Source organism: Mastacembelus armatus, chromosome 20 (assembly GCF_900324485.2).
Source record: "Mastacembelus armatus chromosome 20, fMasArm1.2, whole genome shotgun sequence".
Classification (NCBI taxonomy): Eukaryota; Metazoa; Chordata; class Actinopteri; order Synbranchiformes; family Mastacembelidae; genus Mastacembelus; species Mastacembelus armatus.
In genome coordinates, this window is record NC_046652.1 from 97,975 (window position 1) to 111,746 (window position 13,772).

The window sequence follows — 13,772 nt, forward strand, 5'->3', positions numbered from 1 at the left end:
AGTACCTGGCACGTAGAACCTTATTGCTGTGAGGCAACGATGCAAACCACTCATCCACCATGCAGCTGATTTTTTAAACATCTAGGCCTATAGACTTTGATGAATCGCTATTTTATTCTAACACACCCGTTCGTCTGTACTAAACTTGACTACCATTCTGTTCACCTGCGCTTTTGATGCCCCTTTGCGACGTTTATGACGAAAACAAACGTTGACCGGAACTCGTGACCTTTCAGTGACAGGCGGCTAAAATTAAACAGCTCCCAGATGGCGGCAGGACGAGGTGAGCTATTTCGATGTTTCATGGAGGTTTTGGACGGACAACCTGCCAAGGCGGCACCGGGGAAACTACAACCACTTCTTAGTAGAGGAAGACCGAGCCTGAGCGGACTGAGCTGTCCGGCTAAAGGACAAGCGGGCGGCGTGACAGAGAAGAGGCGGTCAAAGGCCAGCGGGAAGAAGCACAAGTAAGGCCAGTTAGCAATATTCGGGCTTAGCCCAAACCCAGGGGATCCGTGGTCCATTCAATAATATTACATAACACATGTCATTTTGATAATAACTGCTCAAATAATTGGTAGTTTCTGCGGAGCTTTTGAACATTATTTAGAAACAATATAAGCTTTACAACTCATTGTTTGGCTGTTGGTTGTGTCAGTGATGTGTTACATAGACGTGAAACGCAGCTAATTGTTTACATTTATTTACCGATTATTTTACTAATTCATTCATCGATGATTATGTTGGTCTGTTGCTAGCTGTCCAGAAGTGAAAACAGTGGAGGAGAATGCACCTTCTTCCAAAATGAAAACGGCTCCATCTGGGGAAAACAACTTGGAAAGGTAAGTTAGCTAACCACAGGAGTCTCCATTAAGGGTCACCACCTAATGGGCTGTTTCAGATGTTAACTTTGATGTATTTAAAAAACACAGGACAGCAAATGTGTTTAATTTAAGTTAATTATTTCTTTGCTTAACCTCATTCACTATAATATGATATTACATTTTGCAACCTGTAAGCTCCAAAACATTTCTGTCATTATAATGTCAGACAAACAAACTAAAGTCATTTTTAAAAAAAAAAGATAAAACAGTCAACAGAGTTTGGTGGGATGTATTAACAGTAGTTCATTCATTGAGCTGGTTAACTTTCCAGACCATTACTGATTATTTTTGTCCGTCTTTGTTGCCATAATTTAAGTTAAAGTAACCTTTTTTCAAAGCTGGACAGCAGAGAAGGGACAGGAAATTTGGAGCGAGAGAGAGAAGGCGAGAGAGGTCAATTCAATTTGAGGTAGAAGTATTTTCCGGGCTATAAGTCGCTTTTAACAAAAACAGCCTGGTTGAACAAAAAAAAAGCAAACATATAAGTGGCTTCAGTGTATACGCATTTCTAATGATACTAATTCTAGTCTAAATGAGCCTGTGAAGAACGTGGACTAGACAGAACAACAAGCAGAAGTGCTTTATGAAATTCATACGTCTGTGTGAAGTAATATTAAACAATTGCACCAACGTTGGGGTGGGGGGGTATGAAACAGCGTCTCCACCAAACTTTGTTTCAGCTGCAGACTTTATTACCTGCACTTTGAAGTCACTATAGCTCTTTCTTTTGGGCGGCATTTTCAATTGTGTTACACTAGTACTTAGAGTTTACCGTGAAGATAAGCGTTTTTATTTCTTCGGCGGTACGATATAATCTTCAGTTGAGTGAAGAGTGCCATCTGATGCTAGTGGCTACTTAACAAAATGACTGGGAATATACACATATAAGGTGCTTCACTGTATAAGTTGCAGGACTAGCCAGGGGAGTAAAAAAGTGCGACTTATAGTCCAGAAAATACGGTAATATTTTCATTTAGGTCTACTAAATGTCTCTATACTATGGGTCTACTCTGTTGAAAGAGGTAGATCATGTTCAGTGATAATGTATAAAGATGAAGGATTTGTATACACCTGTAGTATGAGGGCTACAGAAAGGACCACTGCATTCACCTCCACCATCTTCTTTAAGCCAGCATGTAGTGGTGTTCCTTTTTATTTATTTATTTATTTTTTTGTAGTGGTGTTTAGACACACTGCAGCATAAACTGAGTGTTAGCTTCAGCACTGGCATGCATGTTGTCGTTGACTGGATAATTAAAACTGTGGCATCAGTTCGTTGTGGTAATGTCATGTTAATTTTTCTCTAGGCTACCACAAGAGATTCTGTTTAAGATTCTGACGTTCTTGGACGCCTCCTCGCTGTTCTGCATCAGCCATGTCAGCAAACTCTTCCACAAGCTTGCCAATGACGAGTAAGTCAGCACAATTCTCATTCAATGGAAAAGGGTTTCAGTAACTATCCTGCATGTTGGGGATTTAAAATATGAAATACTAACCTTTAGAAATGTGAAAAATACCCATAGTGTGAAGCAGCCAGAGGTCATTTACAGTAAAGGAGCTGAGGGTTGTGTGCTGGGAGGAGTATAATGCAAAACTTTGGTAAAGCAGGTATTTACTGTGCGGCAGGTTCACGGCTTTAGCGGAAAAACCGATGAAAACAATGAAGTGGCTGGGGTGAAACAATTGCTAAACTCTGACTGATCTTGTATACTTTTCAGTACTTGTTCATCAGCAGATCAGAACAATATATTTTTGTATACTTGAACGTACCAGAATATTATAATTACTGTAATCCTTTGTGCATATAAAACACATAAAAATGGACAATAAGTAGTAGACAGTGTGTAGCTGTGGCCTTTCTTCACTGCAGTGTCTTGTGGCAGAAGATTTACATGTCAGAGTTCGGGAGTCACATGTGGAAGCCGAAGTCAGATGTGGCTGCAGTGAAGAGGGACCTGGTGGAAGTTGATCAGACGGTGAACAACTGGAAGAAGATGTACTTCAGGACTGTGACTGGACCAAAGATGAACACATGGTTGAAAGAGCTGAAAGACATCAGCCCCTACAATGGGCTACCCATACTGACAGAATGGGTCCTCAGGTACAAGCGTCTAAATACATTTTTTACAAGATACAAGAAGTGCTATGCTATAGCATGTATTCCCCAAGGTATCAATTACAGGTTGAAGGCACTAAAATTATCTGTATAAATATTACAAAAAAATTCACACAGCCCATATAAGATAAACGTGTCTGTTGTGTGTGTGAGTCAGATCACTGCACAATCACAAAACCTATTACCACCCTCTCATGTTTCTATATTTTTGTCCTCTCCGTTTACATGAGGAGGTCCTAATATTAGGAACACATCTGAATACAACACCACCTTTATATGTAAGAAATTTGCATCTATTTTTTATATTCCCCAAAATTCTCCAAAAATGAAACATTGTGAGCTTCACAAAGATAGATGTCATGGCAGGGCTGTGTTTTTATGTTATGTTTTTATGTTGTGCTGATGTACCTAATAAAGTGCCTGAGATGATAGACCAAGGATACATCATAAATTCACACAAATTTGTGTAGTTTCACTTTATATTTGTCCCTATCCACTTAATCATTCCAAGGTTACAAATGGTCTAATATGTGTCTTCTGAGCCTTAAAATGTGCTTCAGGGTCTACAGTCTGTGGCTCCAGCTTCTCCAATGTGAGGATTTGCCAATTTTCTTTGTTTTATATATTTGGATGTTGAATATCTTTGGTTTTAATCTGTTGGTAAGAAAAAAGCAAGTTTGAAGACATCACCACATATTGCACAGTGTTATGGGCATTTTTCTCCTTTTTTCTGATGTTTTATTGACCATACAATATGTTAAAATCAACAAACTGTTAAACTGTTTTCAGTGTCGGAGTCCATGATGCCTGCCAGGAACAGGTACAACCTGGTGGACGATGTGGCAGACTCAAGGGTGCCGCTCAACAATGAGGACGAAATCAAATAAGTTTAACCTAAATGTTAGTTATAGGTTTTAATCACAGCCATCTGTGGTGTTTTTCCAGGAACCTGAATGTGAGCTGGGAGCTGACAGTGTGTGATAATCAGGGACAGGAGAGCACTCTGGTGCAGAGCGAAGCACATTTCTTTGATTCCTCTTTGATAGTCTGCTGGAGCAGCAGCAATTTCCCCAACTACCGCCATGTTAGCAACATCCAGCTGCACGGAGTCAGGAAGGAGACACGAGTTAGGAAGTGAGAGACATTTTTTTCACCTCTTCTGCACCTCCATTATTACCTCTCTTGCCATCTCACACATGATAACCAGTCCTCCTTCTCCTCCATCAGGCCTGGTTGGCGCTCTCTGATTTTAAAGCTCGACATGACAACTCAGCACGGACGGCTCATGGGTAGAGACCCTTTAATCAGACTGATGCTTCTGTTGCCAGGTGTCATCATTGGCATCTGGAGGGTAAATATTGAGCATGTCTGTTCTGGGTCCTTTTCTCTGTGGTCACGAGTAGTAGTAGCTTTATTGAAGCTGAGTTCTCAGTGTAGTTGTTCTTATATAACTTTCTCATTCTGGTGTCAGACAGCTGAATGAGGATGAAATACAGTGTACCGCCGCAAAGTCGCGGTTCAGAGTATGCAGCCTCAGTTCATGGAAATTTTTCATGTGTTTTAACACTAACTTATTAAGAACAATATAATTTACTAATTTAGGTCTCTTATTCATTTACTAATAATGTATTAAGCTGAGTAAGCAAAGTTTTTCAGAATTCGCGGGTGCTCTAGGAATGTAATCCCCTGCGAATTTCAGGGGCTTACTGTTGTTATTTAATTGCAGCCCCAAAAAACTATGATACCAAACAGTCTGCTAAACTGCTACACTGCTGATAAAATTTATATTTTATAAACATTATCTGACAAAATCAACATAAATTTAGGATCATTACAACACCTCTCATGTGTGTTAGTCATAACTTTATGGTCGAACAGTTGCTGAATCTCATTGATCACCTCACATCATTTTGGAAAAGCTATGACAATGATAAACCAAGATGCTGTTTTAGGATTTACACAGTCTGGTAGTTTTATTTTGGGTGAGAAAGTGCTGTTTTAGTCTGGATGAAGAGCTAAACCAGAGATAAAAATGCGGAATTACAAATTTAACCAGTCTAATGTGGACATGCTCTAAAGCAGATACATTCCTTTACTTATGTTGTCCCTGTGCTTTTCCTAAGGTCACATATCACAATGCCTGCTGGTCGTTATTTACAATGCTTTTTATTATACACAATAAGAAAAATAAAACACTGTTTGTGTGTAGGATCAGGACAGGGTGGCCTTTGTGATCATCTCCCTGCACTTCCACAAGTTGGTGGAGAAGAGTCTGCTGGGAACTCCAGTCTGGTGAGTTCAGATGTAGATGTACAGTATACTCAGGATAGGAACAAAATGTCACTTTATGTAAATGTGAACCAAGTCAAATGATGCAGCAATTTCTGTTGAGCTCAGACTTTGGGTTTAGTTGGGTCAATATTGGATAGATGATTCCCTGTACTGGTCCCCGTGCATCACTGCAGTTTAACAAATTTAGTGGATAACCAACATGTATGATGGCAGCCTGGCCAGCTAGCGGCACTCACTTTCTTAGCGAAAGAATATGGGTCTGGAGCGCCCATCTTAGAAAGTCTTCCTCGGGCTTCAAATGAGTTGGCCTATTGCAGTCTGCTTCATCGCTTCTGCAATGAAGCGAGCTTTTTGCTGTGAGTAATACTCATACATACTGACTTGTTCTTAACATTGCTTAATGCCAGTGCCAAGTATGCAAATCATTCTACAACTTGCTTCTGTTCAAAAATGTGCACAGAACTGGTGATAACACTGTATTCTCATGTTTTTACAACAAAAACAACAGTCATTCACTAGCGTCTCTACTCTTCCACATGCCATGCTGGATTAACACTAGGTTTGTTTGATAGTAATGATTGTAGAAGGGTTGGGCATAACAAGCCTGCTTCCAGGTTTCAATTTATATAGGAAGTAGCCATTGGCTCCAACAAGCCCTGGCTCCCATTGACTACCATTGAAAAATCAGCGGCAATTACAAAGGCACTATTGTGGCTTTGTCGTCCTTGTTTGAGCATGCTCTTAATATTCCTAACTTTTTTATGTCGATATTTGTTTCCTAGCACAACAAATTAAGGTAAATAACTGACCAATCAGATGCCTCCTTTAATCCATGTCGCCTCGTTCCTGCCCTACGTGGGGAAGATTGATAGGTTGCTTCACCCATACACTTTATGGCTTTAGGCTACCTGCCCCTCCATGGTAGGAATGGATTTGTCACAGTGTAGAAAAATCGCTAATGCCTGCCATTTTTATTTTTTCTGATCTCATTGACCTGCTCCCAGGAATTGGATCTCAGCCCATGAGATTTCAGACTAATTCTTTGTACAGAATAGAAAAAGAGTTAGTCTGGCTGGCCAGGGTATATGGTGGAACTTGCAAAAAATATTTACCAGGATCAGTTTGTAAAAAAGTTGATTTAAATTATGAAAATGTTAATATAATAAAAATAACAATAATAATATTAGGAACTACTGTGTAATTTGTGAGCTTTCACAACACATTAATTATTACACATTAATTGGAAACTGCTAAATTAGAGACAATTTATTTGTTCAGTTATCAAAACTTTGTGTAGGACTTTGTTTTACTTTACTCTGTTTTTTCTGTCCCTTACTGTAGCCCGTACCCTGAGACTAGAGGCCAACTGTTAAATAACTCGAGCCCTGAGTTCAGTCTGCATGGCTATAGTCTGGACTTTATCCTGCATGGCACCAACAATGTGATCATGTCGGGACACTTCCGTGAGCTCTCTTGTCACACAGGTAACCTGATTGCTGGATTGTGTTTCATTAATGCAGAAACTCAGAGCAATTCTAGCTCTCTAATGTGAACAGTTAACAGTTATATGTGAAGGTATTCTTAAGATAATGAAAATTCTTCACTCCTTCACAGTTTTGGCCATTTTCTACCCAATTATGTGAACATTGCTTGGAAATGCATCTGTTAATCAGTGTAAATGTCTTGCAGTTTTTGCAACACATACCTTGTTACCATATCAATCTATTATTTCAAACTAAGAAGATCCATTTTAAACATCTTAAACCAGTTTGCATTACTGATAAGCAAAAGCATCAGTGTATCATGTGATAGTCAAAGTATCACAATATTAATGATTATTCAGTTTATAATCTACATTTTACAATGTTTCCATTTCAGTTCATATCACAACTTTATAAACTTTCATTTCATTTGAACTTCTAGGTTTTTTTCTAATGAATTCCTAGCTCTGAAATAATCCTGCACATCTTGATTTTTTTTTTGTCTCAAAATGTTTGTTTTTTTTTTTTTTATACTTGTCTCACAAAAAATTCTTATGTTATTAACTGTATCATAAAGTTTATTTTTGCTGTTTTTTTTTTTCTTCAGTTCACATTCGGCGTGGAGTGGTGGATCTGAAGGTCATTGACAGGGCCAACTTGGCCCAGCACCAGCCACTGTCTGGAAGAGTCAAGCTTGGATGGAAGAGCGGCGAACTAGAGGGTTCTGTGGAGGTACAAAAAAAACACTCAGGACATTACACCCTCTGTCCGCAAAGTAATGGTCAGGGTTTTTTTTGACATTTTGCTCTTTTTCCTACAATGAGTTAACCCTCAGGGGTCGACAAATGCTACAAACGAGAGAAATTTAAATCAGTGTATTGTTTACTGTGAATGTGTGAACAAGATGACTTTCACATCATTGTGAAGTAAACACTTTAGCCTACAACATGCAGGTCTCCAAAGTCTTGTGAACCAATGTTCTGTTTGTGTTTTATGGTCTTATTTCAGTAACTAAAAAATTGTAGTTGTTCACTAACCATGCATAAACACTGTTTTCTCAAAAACACAATCATGTATAAACTTGCTGCTCACATATTATTGTAGCCCATTTTGTGCTGATTACAGTGCTATCAGACTTTAGACATTAATATGTTTAAAAGACACTGAAAAAAGCACAAATGTCAGGACATGTTAAAACTTGTCCAGGGCCCCAAAACCCCCTCAGACCCCAGAGGGTTAAATAAGAAGGTTCAGACAACTCTGTAATTATGGTATAGACATGTGAAAGGACACCCAGCAGCCAGCTTAGCATTGACTGGAAATAGCTGAATATCTGCCACTTTCAAAACTTACTACTTTATATAGAACAATATGGTGGTTTAAACCAAACATAGAGCTATTTATGTCTCGTCCTTTAAAATTGTCTTCTTTACCTTCTTCACAAATTCAAAACTCTCCAGCTCTGTCTGAGTGCTGTCATTCCCAAACAACATATTTTAGATTTGTTCATAGCTGCAAAACTGGAACACTCAGCAAAAGCCTGGAGAAGTTTTATTTTTTGTGGGAAGGGCGATCCAGTGAATTTTAGGTGAGTTTGCTTGTTGTTGTTCACAGCTCCTGGTTTTTGTCTGTCGGTCAAGTTTTCATTTTCTATGGGACATGTGTGGCTCTCATCTAATGACATGTAATCAACTGCGGATGAGTTTATTTCTCCTGAGAAGCAGCCATTTTGATACATTCATACCTCTTGGCTACTGTAGTGAATGTCTCCTTTGTCAGCATTGTGTGCAGTTTGTGCTGTCATCTTTTCTGTCCTTTTCAGCTTCCTTGTTAATGTCTTCAAATTCAAAGACTAAGACGTGATCACAGCACTTAGAAGTTTTCACCTTTAATATTTTTACAACACTTGAATTTTTTACTTTTTTTGACACCAAAAAAGGCGGTCCTTTTTTCTGCTCTGGTGGTTGTTTCTTACACCTGTAGGGCTGCTGCATCATGTCACTGACTCTGCAGGATGTGTTTGAGAGACCTTTGTGGTGTGTCAGCACTCCCATTTGCATCAGGATGGAGAACAGGCGGTGGTCCTCCTGCTACAGCGGTGAGCACTTCCTGATGGACTACAACAACCCAGATGGGCAGGTGAAGATGACGCTGGTCTGGTTAGAGGAGCAGCAGCAGTTCTTCCTTATCACCCTATCCATCTCCATTTCTGTTGTTAAAGTCAACAGGTGTTTCAGCAGAGAATACTGAGGAGCGGTTTAAGTTTTGAAACAATATTCACTCGGGCTTGTGTGTACCGATGATACAGTTTGAGACTTTCCAGTGTTCAGATGTTTACAAAATGTCCTCTATTATTATTATTATTTTCCTAGAATTTATTCTCATTTAAAAGATTAGAACAAACTATTTTGCATTATATGCTTCTAAAACTCTTTGAGTAAAAGAATAGTAGTAATTACAATGTGCAAACAGAGAGCTACAGTGCAAAATAGCGCAGAAATATTTTGAATTTGAGTTATTTCAATATTTTATTCCAGTATTTTAAGTTTAAGTTATACAAATGGGATAATAAGAAATAAACTTTTTTTGCCAAGTTCAGAAAATAATTTTGCCATAATTTTGACCTTATTTTTTTATTTTCTGATGGTAGGATGGTTGAACAAAATGATTTTAAAGTTGCATTTTAATTTACAGTTAGTGTGAACAGAACCCCATAGTAAGATGTTGAGTCAGTCACATTTGACTGTTGTCTTACTATTGAATAGGTGTTATCAGGCCATCTATATACAGATGCATCTCAATAAATTAGAATATCATCAAAAAGTTCATTTATTTCAGTAATTCAATTCAAAAAGTGAGTCATATATACATTTATTACAGACTGATATATTACAAGTGTTTCTTTAAATTTTGATTATTATAACTTACAGCTAATGAAAACCCAAAATTCACTATCTCAGAAAATTACAATATTGTGAAAAAGTTCAACTCATGGTGTCATACTCTAATCAGCTAATTAACTCTAAAACGTCTACAATGGAGCCTTTAAATGGTCTCAGTGTGGTTCAGTAGGCCACACAATCACGAGGAAGACTGCTGACTTGACAGTGCTGTATCCAAGCACATTATTGGAAAGTTGAATGGAAGGAAAAAATGTGGTAGAAAAAGGTGCACAAGCAACAGGGATAACCACAGCCTTGATAGGATTGTGACATGAAGCAGCTGGAGTCAGTGCTTCAAGAGCCACCACACACAGACGGATCCCGGACATGGGCTACATCTGTCACATTCTTTGTCAAGCCACTCTTCAACCAGAGGCAACGTCAGAAGCGTCTTAGTTGGGCTAAGGACAAAAAGGACTGGACTGTCGCTCAGTGGTCCAAAGTCCTCTTTTCAGATGTAATAAAATTTTGCATTATTTGGAAATCAAGGTCCCAGAGTCTGGAGGAAGAGAGGAGAGACAGAATCCAAGTTGGTTTTAGTCGAGTGTGAAGTTTCTACAGTGTGGGGAGCCCCGTCATCTGCTGGTGTTGATCCACTGTGTTTTATCAGGTCCAAGGTCAGTGCAGGAGATGGAGATGCTGATTTCATTTTCTAGCTGGACTTGGCACTTGCCCACACTGCCCAAAGTACCAATACCTGGTTTAAGGATCATGGTATTCCTGTGCTTGATTGGCCAGCACACTTTGTTTAACCCAATAGAGAATCTATGGGGTATTGTGAAGAAGAAGATCCGAGACACCAGATCCAATAACGCAGAATAGCTAAAGGCTGCTATCGGAGCAACCTGGGCTTCCATAACACCTCAGCAGTGCCACAGACTGATCGCCTCCATGCCACGCTACATTGCTGCAGTAATTCATGCAAAAAGTCAATATCTAGAGAATTGAGCATTTCCACTATTAGCTGCCAATTGCAGAATGCATTTCCAAATTGCACATTGAATTTCTAATTAAAAAAGAGATCAAAAATCTTCCATCAGTTTAGGTATTCGGGCACAGTTTAACAAGTTACCATAATGACTGATGCCATTAGGAAGATACAATTCAAGATCTGGCAGCTTCCTGATCTTTAATGCTAATCCCAAAAACCAACATTCATGTGCAAAGCTGTCATGAATGTTTTGTATCTGTTGTGCATCTTCAAATGATGATTTGTAACATATTAACTATATATGTAATTTATTGTGTGTTTATTTGGGTGGCTGCTCGTCCATCCATGCAGCTTTACTGGGGGTGGGGGGTGTCTGTCCCGTTTTGAAGGCTCCTCCCAATGCCAGCTTCTTTTCACCAAAATCTAGACTTGCTAAAATTACATTTAAAGGTATTTGCAATTACATTTTAAATAGTAAGAATAGTTCACTAACTTGAATGGAAATCTAATTTAAGTCAACGATAACATCATTATAATTTTGACCTGCCTTAAAATAAAGATATCTGTAATTCAAAACATATCTTAATTATCTTTTTGGGTGTCTCATAAGTAAGATATCATTAGAAAGATATTGCCACTACTACGTTTTACTCGAAATTCAGCTAATTGAAATTTTAGTTATAACTAATCAGAAATATATTACAGATCTAATAAATGCTAAAACAGCATAAGACACTTGTTCATCATTCAGGAAGAAACAGTCATTCAGACATTTCTGCAGAATTATTTATAAAGAAGATAGGTGCATCTGCTGTATCACCCCACAAAAAAAAAACGAGAAAATCCAAATCACTTACAAAACCAGTTGCTTTAAGATTTTTTTTTTTTTTTAAATCAGTGGTGAAAAGTAAAGTAGATTTACTTTATTATAAGTACTGTTTTAAGGTACTGCATTTCAGTTTTCTATTTCATACTGTGACTTCATTTCACAGACACATCTTGTACTTTACTTTACTTTAAACCTCAGAAATAGCTTTTCTAAAATTATAGCTACTTTAGATGGCATAGCCCTGGCCTCCAGGACTACTGTGAAAAACCTTGGAGTTAGAATGGGAGGCCTTTAGCTATCAAGCTCCTCTCCTGTGGAACCAGCTCCCAGTCTGGGTTCAGGAGGCAGTCACACTCTGTACTTTTAAGGCTAGACCTAAAACCTTCCTTTTTGACAATGTGCATAGTTAGGGCTGGTTCAGGTAACCCTAAAGGGAGTTCTTCCTCTCCACTGTCGCTAAGTGCTTGCTCATAAGGGATTTGTTGGGTTTTTTGTAAAATGCCTTGAGATGACTGTATTTTATACAAATAAAACTGAATTGAATTGAATTGAATTTACTATAACCTTCAGAGCTTTAGAAATGGTCTTGCACTCCCTGTCCTGGTCTGTGCCTCCAGTTTCGTCACTTAAAGTTTCTTGGACTTCATGTTGTTTTTTTGTTTTTTTTTTGTGTCCTGACTGTAAATTGTGGGTCCTCAGGTATATATAAGTGTCTGAATGACCTTTGTCTAGTCAGTTCAGTTTGTCAGTCAAGTTCTGGATGCATCTCAGTGAAAATCTAAGCAAACAGGAAGCACCTATTTGAAGATACACCAAGGAGGCTGAATACTTTCATAACAGAGATTTTTTTTTTTAATAAATTGCCATGGCAAGATTGAAGGTCCATTCACGGTTCTCCTCTAGGGCCGCCTGAGCCCTTTGGCCCCTGGGCCTGTGCCCGATAGGCCTGTTTAATAATCCACCCATGCCTAGTGCCCACTTTCCAAGCTTAGAGGCAGCGTTGTGATCTGGGGTTGCTTCACTTGGTCAGGTCCAGGTTCAGCAATGTTGCAATAGAATTTAGTCAGCTGAAGACCTGAATGTACTAAATCACCAGATTATTCCATCCCATTCCAAATCTTTTGGGACATGCTAGAGAAGGCTTTGTTTCTACTTTTCTGTCGTCAATACAAGAGAAAATAAATACTGTGACATTGCAAAACACCAGAGGGAATGTGCAAATGGAATGAAAGCCAATAATTTCCACTTTCCATAAAACATATGTAATACTGCATATTCTCTATGAATTACAAGATATTCTCATAACCTGGACAATTACATATTGAATTTACAAATGATTAATATATGCACATGTAACTGAATAAACAGCCTTGCTGGTTTATGGGTTTTAGTGTCTGAACAGCAGCATTACAAACTGCAGTTTCACAATATAAATGCTAAGTTTAGGTTTTTAATGACCGTATGGGTGATTGTAAGATTGTGGGTCTATATATAAAAATGTTTTTTATACAATATTTTTGACATAAATATTAGATTAAATCTGAGTCTACACTTTAAAGGATAACTTTTTTTAACCTGCTGTATTTCCCCTAAAAGTGGGTATGGTGACTCCAAACTTTGCTTTCACTACCCCATTAAATCACCTTCATCAGGACAATAAACTCTCTACTCGAGAGGTATATGGCCACCCAAACTGAGCCTAGTTCTGCTTGAGGACCTCCGTTTTTCTCTGCATATTTTCAGATGGCTTTTTACACCAGAGGTCTCCAACCCTGGTCCTTGAGCACTACTGTCCTGTTTGTTTTCCAGATATCCCTACCTTATCCCACTGCTGATTACCTGGATTAGGTGTGTTCAGCCAATGAGAAACTGGAAGGGCAGGGAGAGTTTGGAAAAAATAAAAAAGTATCAACCAACAAGAAAAAACAACAGAGAAAATCCAAATCCCTTACAAAACCAGTTTCTGTAAGATTTTTTTTTAATCTTTTAAATTAAAAGTGATGAAAAGTAGAGTAGATTTACTTCATACTGTGACTTAATTTCACAGACATATCTTGTACTTTACTTTAAACCTCAGAAATAACTTTTCTAAAATTATAGCTACTTTCGATGGCGTAGCCCTGGCCTCCAGCACTACTGTGAAAAACTTGAGTTATTTTTGACCAAGATATGTCCTTTAACTCACACATAAAACAAATCTCTAGAACTGCCTTCTTTCACCTGTGCAACATTGGCAAAATTAGGAACATCCTGTCTCAAAATGATGCAGAAAAACTAGTCCATGCATTTATTACCTC

At 38.4% G+C, this 13,772-nt stretch overlaps 1 protein-coding gene across 1 annotated transcript; it reads left to right on the plus strand.

The window, feature by feature from the left end:
* The first annotated feature begins 267 nt into the window (after positions 1-267).
* Positions 268-9,023, plus strand: LOC113121942 (F-box only protein 15-like). Its single transcript, XM_026292836.1, has 10 exons — positions 268-467; positions 759-842; positions 2,192-2,296; positions 2,755-2,985; positions 3,946-4,134; positions 4,228-4,351; positions 5,210-5,292; positions 6,634-6,776; positions 7,381-7,505; positions 8,757-9,023. The coding sequence occupies exons 1-10, from the start codon at positions 268-270 to the stop codon at positions 9,021-9,023; spliced, it is 1,551 nt and encodes a 516-aa protein (XP_026148621.1).
* The last annotated feature ends 4,749 nt before the right edge of the window (positions 9,024-13,772 follow it).